Source organism: Sinohyriopsis cumingii, chromosome 3, assembly GCF_028554795.1.
Source record: "Sinohyriopsis cumingii isolate HCF-2022 chromosome 3, ASM2855479v2, whole genome shotgun sequence".
NCBI classification, from domain to species: Eukaryota; Metazoa; Mollusca; class Bivalvia; order Unionida; family Unionidae; genus Sinohyriopsis; species Sinohyriopsis cumingii.
In genome coordinates this window covers 80,363,180-80,385,759 of record NC_142963.1, presented here as the reverse complement: position 1 = coordinate 80,385,759, position 22,580 = coordinate 80,363,180, and the positions used below count along the sequence as shown (strand labels likewise).

The window sequence follows — 22,580 nt, the reverse complement described above, 5'->3', positions numbered from 1 at the left end:
TCCAAACAGCAATTACATGTTCACGACAAATAAATTTCTCAAACTACCAGAGTGCTTGTATGGACAGCTTCATTATTATTTGTATATGCTATAGTAATTAATTGCCGTAATGAAAATCAAGGCAAACAACCAACTTTGGCATTGAAATACACACATGTTGAGATAATAATAACAAACATAATAATGGACATCTCAAAACAAATCATTTACAGAAGTCTAAAAAATATTAATGCAAGTCAGAGGTTTCTGTGGGATTCTAAAAATGGAACTCCAGGACATATTTCTGACACATTCAAGGGCTGAGCAATACAGAAAACAATAAACCAATATTTGAAAACAAAGAGTCCATGACTAAACTGGAGGTCCTCAAAGCACAGACTCACTACAGAGAACTCTCATGGATAAAATTTAATCTAAAGATTTTGTAAAAAAAATTGTTAATTCCTAAATCAGCATTCAGTACATATTGAGTATGAACCAAAATATTAAGAACTGAGACCACCTGTCATGATAGAAAAAATTGTGTTGGTAGAATAGATTGTCACTACAGTGATTTAGATACAACTTTAATAAAATGTGAAACTTATTGTTAAATTTAGATCTACCTCTTTTTAAATTCAATTTAGCATTTTGTGAACACTGCAAAGCCAAACTTGCACTACAAGACTAAATCTTAATCATCAAGATCTTAATCTTGCTTTAGACTGGTACAGGTACATTTGATTATACAACTCTACTAAATACTGTACCAACCAAATAATTTATATTCCTTACATGTGCCATTATACATGCAATAATTATTCAGTGATATTCATACTTCAGTGTATTTTATTTGGAGAGAATACAATGATTTTCATTAACTGCAACATTAAAAAAGTGGTGAAATTTTGTGGGCAAGTAAATTTATTTATCAATTAAAATAGAATGACACTGGCTAGTGATGTAAACTTGCATTTTTTTATAAATTAAACAAAAGATTAATCTCTTCAAAACAGAAGGTTTGGAAAAGACTATTACACTGTATTTGTGACCCAGATAGTTTTTCATATTTTCATGGAAGGATTTGCCCTAAGTGAGCAAAATTTTACAATAAATGAATGTACGGTAATTTGCCCTCAATGACCCAATCAAACCAGTAGGTTGGGGATGTAAAATCCTACAATTTTTTATGCAAATTTAAGAAACGGTAGATTCCAGGCCACCATAAGAAGATTTGTTCACACACTTTGCTACAAAACTGTGTGACCCAACATTTGGATACTCACCTTGTTATCAGAGTCACTAAGAACAAGTCAAGAGAAGAGAGATAATATATAACACTTATAAATACAATTTAATTTGCTAAAGAATGGCAGTTAATCTGAAACCTTAAGTCTTCTAACTTACCAAGTGTTCCATAGAACCCCATGTCTCACCTACATATCTATATGCTGTCAATATAACTCCTGTATCTGACTTTCATAATGTTTCACACAAATGTTAACATTGTTGACTATAATATTTAAGTAGTGGAGACAGGTAATACAGGAACTCCTTCTGTATCAGTGTGTAAATTTTAGTCCTACAATGAGACATAATTTTAAGTTCAATACACCAACTGATGCTGAACTTGTGTGACTGTAAATATTGCAAATCAAATCTGTACCATTCTTCAAAATGATAACACATGCAAAACAGGAACTCCTAAAATATCAGCATATAAACTTTAGATCTATTCCAAGAGAATCCAAAAGCTTCAATTGATTGCAGCTACTGATGTAGAAGGTAGGTGATTGTTTAAAAACTTTAATGCAAAACCCTAGTACTGTTCACAATCATGCAACAATTTTCTGCTTAAGCAGGAGAGAAAGGCAAGACAGGAACTCGTAGCATATCATGATGTACACTTTAAATGTATAGTAATATGCATCAGAGTTTCACTTGAATGCAGCAAATGATGTGGAAGATATGTCATTTTCAAAAACCTTAATGCAAAGAGCTTAAACATAATTGATGATGCCAATGCCAATAGAAAAGTGGCTACAATCTTTCACCCTCCATATGCAGGTGAGACAATAAAATCATGGTAATACATACGTGCAGTTGTCTAGTTAATAGTCACTTATCCCAAAGTACATCATTTGATGGCAAAGAAAACAAAACTGCAGAACTGCTGACATTGCACTTTTAGAATTATCAGTTCAAGATGAAATTTGAATTAGACAGAGCTCAAAATAAGTGTAGTTGTTTAAAATGGACTATGGTAAAAAATGCTTACAAGCATATAACTGAACCTTCTGTTATTACCAATGAGACCTACTGTACTCATTCATCTATCTCTTTTTCTGTAGAACTACTGTGTTTCCAATTAATTCCTGCCTTTTACAATACAATCATGGAACACATTACCAAGAGAAATTATAAGTAACTCATCTATATAAATTTTCAAAACTAAACTGAACCAAGATAAACATATTGCTCCTATGTATTCTGACACTAATGATACACCAATGGGAACTAAATGAAGTAGTTTCAATAACAATTTATTGTAAACTCATGTTTCCAACAATAGATACTGTACATGCATACATATTGAAATAACTGAACCGTTTCTATTAGAAAGACAACAATATATAGCTCCAAGACATCATTTTCCTTTCACTTTAAGAATTTTGACTAGTAAGAAATTATTATTTGGCAATTCCATGAACTCTGATGAAATTAATACACATATGACAGTGCAAACCATCCTAAAATTGTTTAAACATTTCACAAAATAATGCATAGATCACAACCAGTATACCAGTGAGGGTCTGAACATAACCATATCAGACATGGATAGTGAAGAGATAATATCATTGTTTGCTGATGAATAGGTTGTTTGTTGTGTAACAGTATATCAACAGACATCTAAATTGTATTCAATGCCAATCTGAGTCTGATTGACTTTTACAGGGGTCTTGAAACACAAGGGGACACCATCAAACCAATGGAAAGAAACTACAAAAAACTTCATCAGTAGCTGAAACCATGAGCTGATCATCATTTTGGACTTGTGTACCTAATTGTGATGTGGCCTATGCATCATCTTGCAGGGTCCCTTATGATATGACAGATTCAATGAAATTTATATTTTACTTTTCGTTTTTTCTGTTTGTTTTCCTACTGCATACTACAGAAATATGAAATGAACCTGCTCCAAAGCATTTGTAAATAATTAGTTCATTTAGTAAAGTTCCTCTCTCTCTTTTTCTTTCTCTCTCTCTTAAAATATGGAATCTACAACACTTATGCTCCAGTCATCATGATCAATTGCACTTAACAGCAGAAACATTTTTTGTACATGCCTTATAACAGATTTATTATTCCCAGGTGATTGCCAAACTTTCCTCAGTTAGCAGCCTCATCATTCACACCAAGTCATGAAGATATTCCTGCCATGAAAGCTTTTAGTGATTCTGCTCATGTTTTGAAGAATTTGTCACAAACAGGAGTTTAACAAACAATGCTACAATGCTTATTAACTTTTCTTGTGCTTGATATGTTGACATATCTAGGCAATATTCAGAATTAAAATATTAAAATCTACCAATTATAAATCTACACATACACAAACTGAAATCTGGAAATGTTTGTAAGTGGATAGACATTATAGCATCATTAGGGAAAAGAAACAAAACTTCCTGCCATTGGGCTCAAACTCACAACCTCATGCTCCAAAGTCAAATGTGTGTGTGTGTGTGTGTGTGTGTGTGTGTATAAGTAACCTACTTTATACACTCAGCTACAATAACTGTAGCTGTAAAGCAATAATGCAACGTAAAGAAACATGCCAAATAATATTCAAAGAAATTAGCTTGTAACTGTTTGCTCTCAATAACCAAATGCTCCAAGAAACATAAACAGGGCATTGCATAATTTAATATCTGTGTCAATACAATTATATATATATATATATATATACATGTGTATATATATATATATATATATATATATATATATATATATATATATATATATATATATATATATATATATATATATATATATATATATATATATTACAATTAGGTGATTGACATATCACTTCCATATGATTAACTATTTTTTCTTTGAGGATTACAAATTTAGTTTTATATTTTTCCTTTCAGAAATGAGCAAATAATAGGATACATGAGGAGACAATACATTCATGCAGACATCTCTGAACTTGGAAACTAAGATCTCTGGCCATCTTAGATTTGGAAAATTTCTTTAATTAATTTCAGCAATAAGTTTAGCTCTGATCAATTTTCAAATTTCCATTGTCAATTATGGGATCATATGACTTCTTGGTAAAACATGTAGTTATGTGGTTAATAGCCAACATTTGATGGCAGCTGGTAAAACATGTAATTATCATGTTAATAGCCAACAGATCATGTCAGCTGTTAAAACATGTAGTTATCATTTTAACAGCTAACAGATGTTGTCAGCTGCTAAAGCATTTAGTTATCATGGCAATAGCCAGCAGATGATATCAGCTGTTAAAACATGTTACAGTAGTTATTTTGTTAAAAGCCAACAGCTGATATCAACTGGTAAAACATGCAGTTATCATGTTAATAGCCAACAGCTGATATCAGCTAGTGAAAAATAAACAATTATAATTTTACAACCAAACAGATGTAATTTCCTAATTGAAAATTGCTTTTCCTACCATTTATACCCAGGTCCAGTGCAAGGGTATTTGGCACACTAAGCGAACATTTCACTTTGTGCCCACCATTGGAACATTGCTTATTATAAACTGTTCATTAGTATTAATACATGTTTGGCTTGATAATTTATTAATTTCATTATTTAGTTTACATATTCAATGATAATAAATGAATAACCTGATGGTGTACTTTGTTTATGGTGCCCCACCACACCAATCTAGGTGCTCTAGGCAGCCACCTAGTTCACCTATTGGGTTAAACCAGCCCTATTTATACCAATCACTATATTCCTTTTCAAACTTTTAGCAAAAACACAGAGATGATACATTTATTATAAATTTAAAATTGTATTTAGTTCCATTCATTACCATCATATACACTCTTTGTACATATTTTGCCTGATACATGTATTGCTTTAGCCCTGTGTTTTAATTTTTGTAAAACTTTAAAGGCATATTTGGATTTTTTAATAAATGCACATGAAATTAACATTTGACAGAAGTTTGGAGAAAATAGTCTCATATGCACATCATATGAAGGAATTCTTAAATGTTAATGAATTGCTTCTTTATGTATGCAAATTGATACATATTCTCCTGAATATATGATATCCTCAAGAAACATGTAAATGTGATAAAAAGAAAAGAAGAAAAGAAAGTACCTTCCAATAATAGATCCAACTGCTAGTGTCTCATTTATTTCAAACTGGTATGATGCATTATTGAAAAATGGTGGTTTGTCATTAACATCCTTAAAAAAAAGAATAAAATAGTGAAGTACTTCATCATGGTAAATAACACCTAGAATTTAACAAACAATATCTCATGAACAAAATGTTTATAAACAATGAAACATCTCTATTTTTACAGTGGTCAAATAACTTTTCTTGACTTCATTGCATAAACAATACATGTTTGAGGTTATCCACACAGATTATATACATTTTATGGTTTGTTCTTTAAGTTGAAATATTGTTTGTTGGCAATGATATTTTATGATAAATAGAATTAAACTTTTGGATTCTGAATATGCTGAAATAAGGATTGGAAAGAATTTTCTGATATTATAAAGGGAAGGAAATGTAATTAACACCACCATCACATGATTATTACACACATTAATTATTGAATTTAAATCGTGATAATGATTATAATGCTGCATTAGTATAAAATGAAAATTCCCTAATATTTGTTTTCATAATTTTTTAATGTATTTTTATAAAATATTTTATGCATATTCATAAATTTGGTTGATGAAAATATCCCATTTTCAATGTTATTAGACCCACTTAATACTGCTTCAAATATTAACTTAAATATATAACTTGGAAAAGCAACTTATAAGAAGAAAATTTAAAATACTGTGAATTCACTATTTTTGTAGGGTTAATTGTTGTCATTGATTTATCATTGCTATAAACAATGAATTAATGAATTAATGAACTAAACAAAAAATGCCCATTCTCTGGAATGCTTTTCTCATCCAAATCAATGAACTCAAGTACCAAACCAAATGCAATTTTTAAAAAAAACACAAAAACCATGAAAATGAATAAAGTTTCAGCATTTTGAGGTTTTGTTTCACTCAGTCACATCAAGCAGAATAAATGTACGACATTTTTGTTAACATTATTTGTATAACTGGGGTGTGTAATGTTATGATCATAATTAGATCATAATAAAGTTAAAACATAAAATAACAATTCAGAAACCTACAGTGATATTAATCTCTATAAGCTGTACTGGATTTTGGAGGGATAGGTTTGCATATTGTACTGCGTTGTTAGCTTCAACATAGAGTTCCAACATCCCATTTTTGGTTCCATTAATTGAAGGAGACTGTGCTATTAAAATTGCTCCTGTCCCATTTACATCAAGGAACGATGACCCATTTATCTTTCTGTATTTGACTATAGCATTGTTTCCTTCATCTGCATCCGTGGCCTAAAACAGAGTTGTGAGAATATTACTATTTTGTAAAATTTTATCCACCTTTCCATCTATACCTTCAAGAGACACAAGGAATCAGATATGATTGCTGTATGCAAGCATTTTCCAAAGCAAATAATGAACCTGACAGTTCAAAACCTTTTCTGATTGCTCTACCAAACATTTGCACACAGCAAACCATGTGTTACCAATGCTCTTATCTGACTAATTACCAGGTACTTAAATTACATACCAAATAACAGAACCTACATTAAGGAAAATTAGAAAATCCTGTATTTATGCAGCACCTGAAACTGAGATTTTTGAGTACAGATGACATCACCAAAGTGGACACTGTTTGAGTACAGCTGACATCACCATAATGTATATGTAAAACTATCTGGAAATGGCCTGATGTTTGAAGACAACTGACATCACCAAAGTGTATATGTAACACCACCTGGAAATGACTTGATATTTTAGTACAGTTGACATCACCAAAGTGACTATGTCAAATCAGCTGGAAATGATCTGATGATGTAAGAATAATAAATCTTTCAAAATTTTGTTTCAATCAACAGAATATTTGAAAATAAATCAACTAATCAAAATTACAAAACAATTCAATAATGCTGTGTTGGTGATTAATTAATACAATGAAAAGAATGAATCTCCAACATTCAAATGCAATCTACTGCTAAAATACAAAATACACAACTCCTTTTCAGACTTACCATAACAGAAAAAATGGTTTGCAGAAGGTGCTATATACAATGTCATGGTCTACTCTCCTCATAAGATAAAGTACACTTTGTATGAAATGTTACACAAATAAAACTTTTAATGCTATCAACCATTAAGCAAGACTGACAAATATGGCCACAATAATGACCCAACAGAATGCCATTCTAGTACAATTTTCATGTTGATGAAATAAATGTGTAATTAATCTTGTGGTCTTTCAATGCTAAATACCCATCTATTTTATTGGTTTTGAGTACCACATTCATTAAATGGGTATGAAGATGGATACTAATAAAATATGTAGATGTACCACTGCATTCTACTGAGTTATTAAAAAATATTTTGGAAGTATTTTTTTTATAAATATCAATAAACAATCTACAGCTCCATCTAACAATGATTATTTTCTGTTTTGGTACCACACTCATTAAAATGGATATAAAGCTGGATACTGATAAAACAAATATCACATGTTGCTCTGCATTGAGTTATTTAAATCTTCTAAAAAGTATTTTTAAACAAATAGCAATTTTAAAAAACTACAGCTCCATCAAACAGTGAGTAAATGCTGGTTTCTAAAATACTTCTTTATTTATATAGTAAAGTGTGACCCCGCTATATTAAGTTTGTTGGGTTCCATAGAACCTGACCGTGTTATAGACTGAACCATGTTATAACCACCCAAATCAGGTACTTAAGAAAATGATGCATTTACCTAAAAGGATCATCTTATATTAGAATTCATACATGATCTCTTCCCCAAAAATGATAATAAACTTTTTACATGTTACTTTTTGTATTTTTAAGAAAGAAAAAAAATTGTGTATGAGAAAAGTACATGTATATGAAATTTCAGGAGCCACACCACAACTGTGTTATATCTGAATTCATGTTATAATGGAGCGTGCTATAGTGGGATCATGCTGTATATGAAAATCATTATGTGTACACTTGTGCAAAAAATAAAGCAACTAATCTGATCAAACTAAAACATTTTTAAAGATACTTTTCTTTAAGAGATAAAATGGAAAGAATATAATTATTCCCACTAGTAATTCGTAAAGGGCAAAATAAAACTTTTGAAATCTTTTATGAAGAGAAGATTATATGCATATAATTGGAGAAAATACAGTTGAACAATGACCATGCTATCAATTGGATAGCAACAAAAGTTAAGGTTAGCAAGAGAATTAGCTTCCCCGTACAAAAAGTTTTTAACATCAGCTTGAGTTACTTCACAGCATTTACAAAGGAAGCAACTGATAAAAGAAAGGAGAATAAACTGCTGTTCTTTCCCTTTTTAGCTTTAAAGGACCCTAAAGCATACACTCAGTGTCATGTTAATCAGTTATTTATGGGTAGCAGTAAAAACAAGGGTTTTGATGCCATACTGAGAGTAATGGAGCACAATGTTCTACAGCCCAAACTAGATTTCATGGCAAATATATCAAGTTTCACAGCCATTATTTCAAGGGTATGGGAAGAAATGGCAGGCAAAACAAAACTTTTATGATGTGCACCTTGGTAACTTTACCAAAGGACAAATCAACACACTTTTAACAGAGATCAAATATATTTTAACTGTCTTGAATGGTTATGTGATTTGATCTAGACTGAGAGAAGAAATCCACAAGATTGTTTTTGTCACAGTTATGAGAATATCACATATCTTGCCTGCTGAACTAAAACTTTGCACTTCTTAAAATATCAGTAACCCTTAAATGATGAAAATTTTGTACACTTTCATTTATTAAGAAAACTTTTTACCTCTAACTGATACACACAGGAGCCCATTGCCTCTCCTTCTCTGACTTTTAAATGAATTCTTCTGTTCCTGAACACTGGAGGATTGTCATTTATATCCTGTATGTCGACCTCCACCATTGTAACATTTGTCATCTGTGGTGTTCCTTGATCGCTGGCTCTGATGATAAGATGAGCTTTACTCCCAAATGTTTCACGGTCTATTTGGTCAGCTGTGAGTTCCCCAGTCAAAAAGTTGATGTGAAATTTTCCAAGGCTGATTGCACAAAAGAAAAAAAGAAAAGGAAAATTAATTCTTTTATAATTTTGTTCTAGCATGAAATTACAGCAGTAATCATTGTTTTGTGAATAAAATACAAATTATGATACATATCTATAAACATATCAAATAATAATGGCTAGATTACAAAGAAATGTATGATGACTCACTGAACACATAATGACTAATTTCTTGCATTTGAAATGGAAGTGCTGATGAAATGAATAAAATAAAACACTATCAGTTACATGTACATCATCCAAGTAACAATATGGAAGCAAACCCAAAGGAACTACATCACTGATATAGGAAATCATTCACAATCATATGTCAAGTTTGTTAATAAACTATGAACTAAGGTAAAAATGTTGCTCTAATAAATCATGTAAATTTCCATTTTGAAAGATTGATAATATTCATACTTATTCATTTGACTGGTTCATTATTGTCCTTGGAGACAATTCACTGCAAAATCTGAAATTACTGTCCTACAAAACAAACATTCTGTCAAATATCCTTGAAGGAAAAAAATCATTAGAAAGATGCTGCAGATAATACTTACAAATTTCCATCGAAGATTTCATATGTTAAGTTACTATTCATACCATCATCAGCATCCACAGCCTAGGCAGAAATCAAATGAAATTAGATGATTACTATAAACCACAAAATATTCACAATTTATTTAAGAATAAATAATAAAATAGAGGAATGGTAAACAATTTTCTCACAAAAATATACTTCTGCCATTCCTACATCACATCCCTACCCTGTAATGGAGATGTTATAGTGGAACAAGAGTCCCTTCAGGGGACTGATGGTCCAGGAAAAAACCCAAAAGGCTATTTCTTTATTTTAACTGCTGAGTATTGAACCATCTCTGATATCCCTGAGTGATAACAAGATTATCAAGATAGATACAGCAGCCATGCTGGATGTGAGATTGGAACCATTTTCATTTAGGACTAATAACAGGTGTTGTTGGAAAATATTCTGGCAAAAAACCTATGTCTGGTGAAAAATATATGTCACTATAACTATCCATTCAGTAAAAGTAGTGATAACAAGATTTTCAAGATGGCCAATATAGTGGCCATATTGGATGTCAGATCAGCATCATTTTAATTTGGGACTATCTAGACACCATAAGAAGTATTCTGGTAAAACCCAGTGCCAATATGAATATTTGTTGAGGTGGTGTAGTAATAAGATTTCAAGATCGATGCCATATAGATTTGATTGGCATCATTTTCATTCTGGACTAACTAGATACCATAAAAATTCTTTTGGAGAAATGTTGATATCGGTATGACAATCCATCCTGTAGTAGTGATAAGATGATGGAGGCCATATTGGAGATCAGTTCAACATCATTTTCAGTAAGGACATGAAATGAAGTCTTCTGGTGACAACCCTATGACTTTCTGTTCATGAGGAGTAGTGACAGCAAGATTTTCAACAAGGCTGCTATGGTAGCCATACTGGATGTCAGATTAGCACCATTTTCATTTTGGATCAACTAGACATTGTAAGAAGTCTTTTAATGAAAACCCCATGTTGATACATGTATGACAATCCATTCAAGAGGAGTGGTGATAACATGGTTTTCAAGATGGTTACTATGGTGGCCATATTGGATATCTGAGCAGGACCATTTTCATTTGGAACCAACTAGACCATGGGATAAATGTGTGTTTAAAGTTTCATGGCAATCCTCCAAGTAGTTTCAGAGGAGTAGTGATAGCAAACATATACTAACAAACAGATGAATGAATGGCAGAGAAAAGAAGAGGTCATCCTTTAAGCTCTTCTGGTCTGTGACCAGTAGAGCTATAAAAAAGTGCAGAACTCTTCTAGAACTGGTGTGAGTACAATAAATGGTCTTTCGATGATGACAATAACTTTCACAACAATCCAATGAAAACCACAAGAGTTCTTGCATTCATAAAAATATGTCAGATATTCGATCTAGATGTAAGTCTAAAGGGGCAATAACTCTTACAAATTAAAGGAAGGACAAAAATCTGTCAATATCTGCATCTTTGGATAATGATTCAAATATTTACCAAGTTTCTATGTGATCTATAAAAAATGGCAAGGTAACTTGCATTCACAAGATTCTGTCTTACATTGTATTCAGCTGCTGAACAAAACGGGCAATAACACTGCCAAATATTACATGAGCAGAATCATTTGTCAGTATATATCTCTTCAGATAATAACCATAATATATACAAAGATTCATGGTGATTCATCAAAAATGGTGAAACCACTTTCTATTCACAATATTCTGTCTAATACTACAACAAACAGAAAGTCAACAAGGGCAACATTGCTAACAAAAACTGCAAAAGCACAGTGTTGTTGTTGTTGTTGTAGGGTTTAATGCCATTTTTTTAAGCACAAGATAGGCTATAAATGGTGGCCAGTATAAATGGTGGAGGAAGAACCTGGGAAAACCCTGGGAAGAACCACCAACCCACAAGAAGCTACTGGCAGGCTTTTTCACATACTCACATTGGACGAAAAAAGCAGTGATTTGTAGACATGTGCAATTTCACATCATGACCATAATATGTGCCAAGTTTAACAGCAATAAATAAACAAAAGACCCATGTGGGTCTGATATTGCTCACCTGACTTACATTTATCCTAATAGCTGACCATTTCAATAAGCAGGCTTATATACTATTGTAAGAACATGAGCCATAAAAACTGTTCCAAACTTTATATCATGTTGATTTTGCCTGTTTCAATATATCCCAATAAAAAGTCTTTTTAAACATAAAGGCATCATTAATATGCACAGTCTAAGACTTGCTCACAGCTGCTATTTACTAAGTTTGATAGATACTGGGTAAGAAATACAGTGTCCAGATCCAGAGATAACAAGCTCAGCCAAACAGATGCAAGGTATCTCATTAATATGCATGTATCGCACTTAGTATAAAACCTACCCGCATCTATGATGATAATAATATAAGATTATTTACCAAGATGGTGCACTCATCCATGACATTGATGACATACATGCATATTCCATGTTTGATCAGAATCAGATCAGAAATATGGTCTCCATACTGTTAACATGCTCAGTCAATCAGATGTAAGATCACTTGATCATTATGCATGGATCTCGCTCATTATTGAACCCATCCAAGATTTTGATGACACAAGCCTATGAAAACTGGATAAGAAACATAGCCTCCAGAAAGGTAGCAAGCTCGGCCAGTCAGATGTAAGATTACCTCACTAATGTGTCTACATCTTACTCACATTTGAACTTATCCAAGATCTTCATGACATAAACATAGGTCAGTACAGAAATACATCTCATGAGGGTTAACAAGCTCTGCCATTCAAATGCAACATCTCCTCACTCAGTATCACTCATATAAGATAATAAGTATATTCTAATTTGATCAAAACCAGATCAGAACACAGTCTCAAGGGAAGTAACAATATCAGCCAATCAGAAACAAGATCACCTCATTAATATGCATTGATCTCACTCATTACTGAACTTTTTAATGAAAATTAGATCAGAAACATGGACTCAGAGAGGTAACTAGCAATTATTGATGGACAGATGATGGCCAACTGAGGCAAGGTCTGGTGAACCAAACAAAACTGCATTATTTTTTATGTACAACACAATGTCAATATACAATATAACTGCATAAATTTTAATTCAAATATATTCAATGGTTCAAAAGTTATACTCCAGACAAGGAAAGAAGTCACACACTTGCTGTGAGTCTGTGATCCTGATCTTGAGGCAGGGTGTGTGACTATGTTAGGAGACATACCATCAATACACAATATATAATTGACTAAAGTTTTATTATAATATTTTCAGTGGTTCAAAAGTTATCAGACAAGGATATAAGTAACATGATTACATCTTTCTTTGCCATGACCTTGAGGCACAGGGCTTGGCTATGGTTTGTGGCACACTGTCTAGTCATGATATGTATTCAGGCAAAGATTTTTTATAAATCTCGCTAATGATTACAAAATTGCAACCAATGAAACAAATGTTAATTTGCTGGACAGACTGACAACACTATAACATAATGTGCTGGACTGAAGACATATGTATAAAAGTATTTTAATTATGCTGTTAGCATGATAATGTATAACCCTTAATTTGAGCTGTGGAACAGAACCTTCCAAATTTAGACCTTGAAAGGTGTCCATCTGACACAGTCAGCCTACCAAATTGATGCATTTAAACAAACCTATGCAAGGTTTGCAATGGCTGTACAAAAATGGACACAAAAAAATTAAGAAAAGACATGTCCTCTTGATCTTAAACTCATACCAAATTTTATTTCAGTCAATAAGGTCTTTCAAAGTTATTAAGTAGAAATAGAAATAAAATTCTTGATGCAAGACAAACTTCTAAGCAATGCAGTGACCATATTTTGGGACATTTTGATCATACTTGACTTTCACTTACTGGAATAAAAATCTGCTTTCACTCAATTAAGTCTTCAAAAGTTTTTGAGTGAATGATAAAAATGATGCAGTGGCACAGCTCATAGTTAGACAAAAGTCTCATATCAAAGCTTGCTTTAATCCATGAAGTCCTTTGACATGTTATTGAATAAAACAAAAATCACAGATGTAAGTCAAATTAGAGTGTAGAAGATGAAAAACCTAAGAACAAAATTAGTTTCAATTTTGAAGTCCTTTAAAAGTTATTGAGCAGAAACAGAAATCATGATGGGCATAGGAGACTGAATGAGATGGGTGACAAAACATGATTATCCAAGTTTCTCAGAATAATGTACCAGTACCATATATACTTGGTTATAAGTCAAGTTCAATTGCAAACTACATCGATCCAGATCTACTGTTGCATAATGTACCAGTATATCTGAATCTGTGCAGTTTGTTTTGAATAATCAGTAGAACAAACAAAAAGAACCTGATCTGCTGATGCCTTATGTGATGGCAGATCAGGGTCTATGTTGTTTACAGTTGATTTAAATTATAAGTGAGTATATACAGTTTATTAAGTATATTGTTAATTTTTAATGAGTGTGATGTCTATTTTCTGTTTCACCATATAAAAAGAATCCATTTAAGGTGCACTTAAGGTGCTCACTTCCAAAGAATAATGCACAATGAGTATGTTTGACAGACTGTGATCTGGACTAATATGATACCTTTTTTCAGTTCTACCAAATGAAAAACATCCCATGACAGGTTAGGGAAACACTTGCACTGTGTTTGCAATCAGTAAGCCTGCATCAAACACTGTGATGATCTATTATTACACTGGTCAACAGTGAAATCATTACTGACTTGAAAAGGCCCTAATCTGTAGTATTTTGGTGTGCCGAACACGAATATAACCGTGAAAAATTTGTATTGGCTCTCGTTTTGAAGATATTCATATACCTCATTTTCTATGTTTCACTGTGTAAATTTCTCCAGTAGGACTGCAGCAACATCCGGAATAATGATGTAACATTGCATAATACCATCATGCTCACATCATCCACAGTTGATTGCATCATTTTCTGATGCAATGCAATACTAATGCCATGCGGCTGCTGAAGTAAGTTGACGTCCGCAGTGTACTATACATGTGTAGGCCTATTATACTAATGCCAGGCGGCTGCTGAAGCTGACGTAAGCAGTGTACTATATAAAGCCCAATCAGATAGGTTCAGCATTTAAAATATTTTAGACGTTGTGCGAGACAGTTCAAGCTACTGTTACATAAAACTTATTATTTTATCCATTTACGTACAATAAAGAACAGTAATGCCTCGAAAGTGTGTTAATACCGCGGACAATTTTTGCTATATTTGTGGGGAAGTGACATTTGCCAACCAGAAGAAAAGTATCAATTCTCAAGTGAAGAAGGCATATCATCTTTACTTCGGATGCAAGGTTGGTGACCAAGACAAGCCTTGGGCTCCGCATATATGCTGTGCTACATGTACAACACAGCTTTCACAGTGGTTGAATTGCAAAAGGTCATCAATGCCGTTTGCAGTCCCAATGGTGTGGAGAGAGCCAAGCAACCACCTAAATGACTGTTACTTCTGCTTGGTTCCTCCTCTTTCCGGCGGAATAACGAAGCGAAAGAAGTCGAGAATAGTCTACCCAAACATTCCGTCTGCATTGAGACCAGTTCCACATGGTGAGGGACTTCCTATTCCAGAACCTCCAGCAGAATATTCTCTTGATTCATCTGACGAAGACAAAGGTGAGTCGACCTGTTCTTCTCCTGGTCCATCAGCATGCAGTGATCCAGATTTTCACTGTGGTGCATCATCAACCCCACACAGAATAACACAGGAAGAACTAAATGACCTGATTCGTGATTTGGACTTATCAAAGAACAAGGCAGAATTGCTAGGATCAAGACTCCAACAATGGAATCTTCTAGAAGAAGATGTCACAATTACTGCATATCGAAAGCGCCACCAGCAATTGGAGCCTTTCTTCAGAAAGGAAAGTAATCTGATATTCTGTTCCGATATTGAGGGCCTCATGAATGCTTTAAAAATCACTCATGACCCACAAGAATGGAGACTATTTGTGGACTCTTCGAAACTGAGTCTCAAGGCTGTGCTTTTGCACAATGGAAACATTCTTCCATCTATTCCAGTAGCGTATGCTGTCCACATGAAAGAGACATACGATAACTTAAGGCAGCTACTGAATTCCATTGAGTATAACAAGTACAGCTGGCACCTCTGTGGTGATTTGAAGGTAGTTGCCCTTTTAATGGGACTGCAGCAAGGATATACAAAATACATGTGTTTCTTATGCGAGTGGGATAGCCGAGCAAGGGAAATGCACTACATGAGGAAGGAATGGACTCACAGGCAGAATGTAGCCATTGGAGAGAAGAATATCCAACACCCAGCTCTGGTTGAGGCTCAGAAAATCTTGCTACCACCCCTTCACATCAAACTAGGTTTGATGAAGAACTTCGTGAAAGCCATTGACCGGACTTTGCCAGCATTCCGATACCTGCATGAAAAATTCCCTCGACTCAGCGAAGCAAAGATTAAAGAGGGAGTTTTTGTGGGTCCTCAGATTCGAGAGCTTTTCAAAGATGACCGGTTCAACAACTTGCTGGAAGGTGACGCGAAACAAGCATGGAATGCTTTTCGCCTAGTTTCTACAAACTTCCTCGGAAATGTTAGGGCAGAAAACTATAAGGAACTAGTAGAAGACATGTTGATGAAGTATAAGAAACTTGGCTGCAATATGTCTCTAAAGATTCACTTCCTTCATTCCCATTTGGATTTCTTTCCTAGCAACTGTGGTATTGTTAGTGATGAACACGGCGAACATTTTCATCAAGATATCGCAACAATGGAACAAAGATACCAGGGAAAATGGTCCACTACAATGCTGGCTGACTACTGCTGGACACTCCTCAGAGATGCTCCCGAACAGCTGTACAAGAGACAGGCGAAGAAATCTAAGATGTAGTCAATGACTTGATTTTTTATAGGTAGGCTATTACAGTTGACCTTTTACTATTGGAATGCATTTCGTTATGTAAACATTAATTTCTTGCAGATTACAAAAAAACTAGAGCCAATTTTGCAATTTGACTGTCATATTCGTGTTCAGCACATAAAAATTGATAAGAATTGACTAATTTTATTTCAGTAACATGACTTTTGTAAAAATTTGTTGTCCAGTGTTATACGGTCAGGACATAAAGCAAGAGATGAACCAGTCACTCATTGTGCAAGACATTTCTTTATCACCTGTTTTACAAATTGGAAATTATTCACTAACATTTCTGATCAGGGCTAGTGAACATTTATTGCAAAACCAGTCACTGTTGCATTGACTTCCTGTAATCATATGATATTTTATTATGGTTAACATTAGAGGTGCTTTTACATGAACAAAACTGTATTGCAATATATAACAATATAACAAACCCATTTTGCAATACATACTGCAATACAGTAACACTTAATAAAAATAATAAAATAATCACTATAACATTTACTACTTGAAAAATAGAACATCCATAAGTGTTGTTACCTTGTAAGACTTCAAATGGTAGCTTAGTCAATTGAACATATAAATTTAGCATAAAAATTAAAAAAGTCTACAATGCAGTAAAATTAACAGCAATAAAAAAATCTGTCATTTCATGTCTCTTTTAATTTAAACTTCACAAGAGCATTGTTTTAAATGTCTCAGGACATTTGAAGTATCTTTTATAATTTCTTTTAGCAAGATGCTAGATAAGTCACTGCATATTTTTCTCAAGGAAAATTAACATAAAATCATAACTCAGAGCAGCTCTCTGTGAGGTAACAATATCTTCTACTGTACTAAAGACTCTCTCCAATAGCAATAAAGTTGCAGGAATGCATAGCCTTTTCCTGCTACTTGTGCAAGGAGTGGAAACTTCTAATTCTGAGCTTTCTACCCCTTCAAAGGATACTCGTCCAACATTATTAGGATTCATTCCTGAACAAGTCAATCTCATGCTTCACTGTGGAGTCTGGATTGAGTACATTTCAATAAGTGTCATTAGGAACAGGACATAAACATCTGAGACAAAGTGTAGTTTATAAAAATTATTATTTTTAACTGGAAAAATATCCCCAGGACTTGATTTGCCACCCCCCCCCCTTAAAATTTGTCTGAATACTGAATAATTGTACTGTGCATGACATTTTACATTCTCTTGCAATCTCATGGTAAGTGTGTGTCTAGGAGAAAAATAAAATATGGCTCTTGAATTAAATTGGAAAAATTGTGAGGAATACACAGATTTGTAAAATGAGAGCAAGACCATGAAAAAAAAAATGGTACAGAAAATGTTATTGCGGTATGTACCGGTATTGCCACAATAGCAAACTGCAACATATAGGTATATCATTGCTCCACTAGATCACATGAGTTTTATTTTCAAAGAATAAACAAAATTGGCTGTGATAGTACAATATGGAAGACAATAAAAATCCCAGAGAGAATGTTGCTATTTTTCAAAACCCCAGATGTATAAACATTTGAAATGCACAACTGTGAGGAAACGAAGAAGGCTAGTCTGTTAATCAGGGGCAATAACTCTGCCAAACAAAGATGCAAAATGTTGACAATTAAACTCATTTAAAGTTTAAAGAAAATCAAGCAGTATAGCAAATTGGGTTGAAATCTAATAATAACTTAAAGAGTTATTCTGTAGAAACCAATTTTTCCTGGTAAAATGTTTTTTAGAATACATTTCCCTATCATAATACCGTAGGAGAACTACTAGCCAGCCCTCCCAGATACTATGTTTAGCTAAAGGGAGCTAAAGGTTGTCTGCTGACCTATGTGTTGGTTGGGCAGAGTGATCTCCCCTTAGATACAAGATTTGGCAGTCACTACTTCCGCTCATGCCAAGAAGCATGTTCTTGTCATAAGAGTCCTCACAAAAGTCAGAATCTATATGGAAGATACACCAATATACAAGTTGGAAGATTTTTTCACTTCTAAGGAAAGTACACTCCATCTATATTTCATACATTTTCTCTCACAATTTGCTAACACTTTGTCATTGTCAAACATTTAGGTACTTGCATGGAGGGCTTAAGGGTCTTCACACTCAGCTTGGGCTATAATTATTTTGCCTCAGGTCCCTTCTATGTGAAGATTTTTGTGTGTAATATAGACACTTGTGTACATTACTCTATTACTTCAGCTCTGGCTAGACACGTACAGATTAGCTTTCTATACACAGTTTATTCAGTTGCATCTATAGCTGACACTTGAGTGATGTTTATCTGCATAAGCATTCCATCATATCTAAAGAGCACTTAGTCACTCACACAGGTAGCCTATGTGACTTTACAAGATTTCTGGGTCAGCTTTTTAAGATTTAGCTCTGTACCGACATTTCATTCTAAAAGACAGGTGCAGGGCTACAGTTTTATACATTTTGCTCTATTTGTCTTACATATTAGAACTATGGGCAAAGCGCAGAAATGCACAACTCAGGATGAAGATGTCACCAGTCTGCATGCTGAACTTTCCTTAGTGTTAGAATTTCTGGCAGGCAAGGAAGATAAATCAACTCTTACCTTTAGCCATAAAGCACCAGACATTGACACACTCTTAAAAAAACTCTGGCACTGACGTCACCACCACAGGAATCAGCGTTATTGGCAAATCCCTGTAAATTGCCTCCTTGGGGTTGAACTTGATTCCTATTACAGAACAGCAAGGGACAGGGCTAACAAACAGCTAAGTTTTCCCTCTCACTCAGCTGACACAGGGACAGGTTATGTGGATAAAACATCCCATAACACATCCCAAACTGCTGATCCTAATGATATCCTCCCCCCAAAAGATGGCCTTTTTCCATCATGACCTGCCTAGGCCATACACTAGAGATCACAAAGCTCCAAAACATCAATATTATGGACTCAATCACTAACAGTCTGGCTTCCAATATATCAAACCTAACTTTTGCAGATATGTTCAGGGACCAGTCTAACCCACATACCACCTCGAGACACCCATTCAGTATGATGCCAAGAATAGTTTCTCATGCTTCAACTGATGTTGCTTCACAAGTTTTCAACACTCTGCCATGAGAAAAGACTCTTTAATCAGCAACTGTCTCAAAGTAAGTTTCTAATTTAGGGCATTCTATGAGTTTAGTGAGTGGCAGACCTTGTCACTCTTTGCCAACTAAGTCTCATTCTCCAGCCCTAGAATTCTAGCTTTCTCCTCCTACTTTTTCAGCAACCTGGACCAGAGCTCCAGCATCTCTTGACCAGGTGATAATATCTAAACATGACATGATAACCCTTCATACACTGCTTACCATTCTTGGCTTCTCATCAAGAAGGAAAAATCCAACCTAGTACCATCTCAGCAATTTTGTTCACCTAGGTATGAAGTTCAATACACAGGCATCATTGTTCATCTCCCTCAGGATTGGGCATTGAAAATCCAAACCATGTTGGCTTCTTTACGTTCAAGGAAAATTCTATCCACACATTAATTCCCTTGCCTTCTATGCTTGCAATGCAGCAGCAGACCTTATTGTCATAGGTTGCATTTTTATGTGCCCATTGCAACGATTATTCTGTCCCAATGGACCAACCTCTCCCCCATCTGCTCATATTTGAGGCACCATCTGTGGAACTGGGGCATCCAACTTGGCTCACGGTGGATATAACTCTGCAAGAACAACCTCCTGAGATTATAGTTTGTACTGAGGCAGCTACAGAAGGATGGGGAGTCCACCTACTACCATCCTATTAGCAAGCCAGTGGCACATGGAACAGCATCTGCATATCAATCTTCTGGAGATGAAGGCAATTATGAAAGCCTTTCACTGGTGGCAGGAATGTTTAAATGACAAGGGAGTTCCCAGTCTGTCCAACTACAAAACCCAGTTCAAGTTTTGAAGTGGTACATTGTTAAAATAGACTGACTGCATTGAGGGAGTTCATGCCTCTTTCTACCTCTCAAGACAGGATGGGAGGATATCTCAACACAGACTATCTCATCCTGGATTAAGTGGACTATCCACTCAGCATATATAGAAATAACCCCAGCTCTCATAAACTTATTATGCATTTTGGGTCTTGAGGTTAGAGCAGTTGCCAATAGCTTAGCATTCATCTGGAACTGTTCGCAAACCAACATCATTCAGGCTTTGGGAAGGAGATTGAATTCCACATTCTCTAGTTTTTATCTCTGAGATCTGTCATCCCAAGTACCCATTTCAATCTGGTTGGACCTAGATCAGCAGTCAACAGGTCACACTTACAGGTGATTCAACAGCTTCTTAAGATGTGGCTTCACGACTTCCACTGGATCTGCAGCAGGGACATCATTTCAACTTTTTTTTTTGGGGGGGAGCAAAATTTGATTCAGGGGGACAAAACTTGATTCAGGGGGAGGGGCAAAACTTGATTCATGCAAATATCAATGCACTGGCTCAGGCTGAATAACAGATTAGAGAGATAGTAATAGCAGGGATGTCATTTCAATTTCTTTCAAAGGGGGCAAAACTTGACGGGCTTGTTAATTTTCGTATATAGGCTACAGCAATTTTACAGTACATGCAAATTTTTTTGGGGGGAAATGCCCCTTTAGCTAAACGTAGTATCTGGGAAGGCTGGATTTGTGAGGTAGCAGTAATTCTTCTAAAGTGTTATGATTGGGTAAGTATTCTTGAAAAAGATATTTGAGTATTCACATGATTGGGGAATGTATTTAAAGAAGAAACAACAGTGGGTAGGCCTGTCAATTAGGGGCTGTACCTCCACTCAATTATTACAGCAGGCAATCAAAGTCATCAAAGGTCACACCTATGTCCAGTTGTACATATAATTTGTTTGAGATAATTAATGGAGTTATCATACAGAAATGAAAATGGGCAACTGAGAAAATCAGGGGATATAACTCTGCAAAATGATGATGCAGAAATGCTGACAATATAATTTAGCAAAAGTCTCTTCAATATCAAGCTGCACACCAAATCTAGTTAAAATCCAATAATAATTAAGGGAATTATTGTTAAAGGAAAGTTTATTGGCAAAAAAATCTTAACATCATGCAGTAATGCAAAAGTTAGACTAGTAAACTAATGAAACTATGACAACATTCACTTTTATGTATTTATCAACTGGGATAAAATAACCACCAATCATGGCATATATAACTTTAATGCTTCAGGACAATTTTTTGTGTATAAAGAATACCTTAATGACACCAAGCTGTTCTTTATTAGTCTCCTCTCTTATGCTGAATGCGTAATTTGTTTGACTGAATACAGGACCATTGTCATTAACATCAATGACAATTACTCGGACTCTAGCAACTACTGGTGGCTGAAAATAAATAGACAAATATATATATTTTCATGATTAGAATTATAATCAGTTATTAAATTAACTAATTCATTCATTCTTTAATAAAGATATAGATACAGATAAAAACTATCAATGTTTTAAATCAAAATCTATGACTTAGAAATTATAAAGAATGTAAAAAAGACTTGGCTTATCAATTTGAAGAATCTAAAATTATTTAAAAGTTTCATGTGTGTCGAACATTATGCATTATTAACAAGTATACCGGTGCTAAAAATAAAGAGGGATGGACAAAACTGTCTGGCTATCATTTGCATCTATAAAAATTTCTTTAATTATATACAGTAAAACCTTAATTAGCAGACACCTCAATATGAGGAACACA

The 22,580-nt window shown here is 34.2% G+C and overlaps 1 protein-coding gene across 1 annotated transcript in view; it reads right to left on the bottom strand.

Annotated features, from left to right (window-relative positions):
* LOC149803181 (cadherin-23-like) overlaps positions 1–22,580 on the bottom strand; it is a 287,768-nt gene that overhangs the window by 138,652 nt on the left and 126,536 nt on the right. Inside the window, exons 28-32 of the mRNA XM_089953899.1 lie at positions 22,085–22,213; positions 9,937–9,998; positions 9,119–9,371; positions 6,395–6,622; positions 5,341–5,429 (exon numbers count right to left, since the gene is read on the bottom strand). Of these exons, the coding sequence (XP_089810025.1) occupies positions 5,341–5,429; positions 6,395–6,622; positions 9,119–9,371; positions 9,937–9,998; positions 22,085–22,213 (761 nt within the window). The remainder of the gene's footprint in view (positions 1–5,340; positions 5,430–6,394; positions 6,623–9,118; positions 9,372–9,936; positions 9,999–22,084; positions 22,214–22,580) is intronic.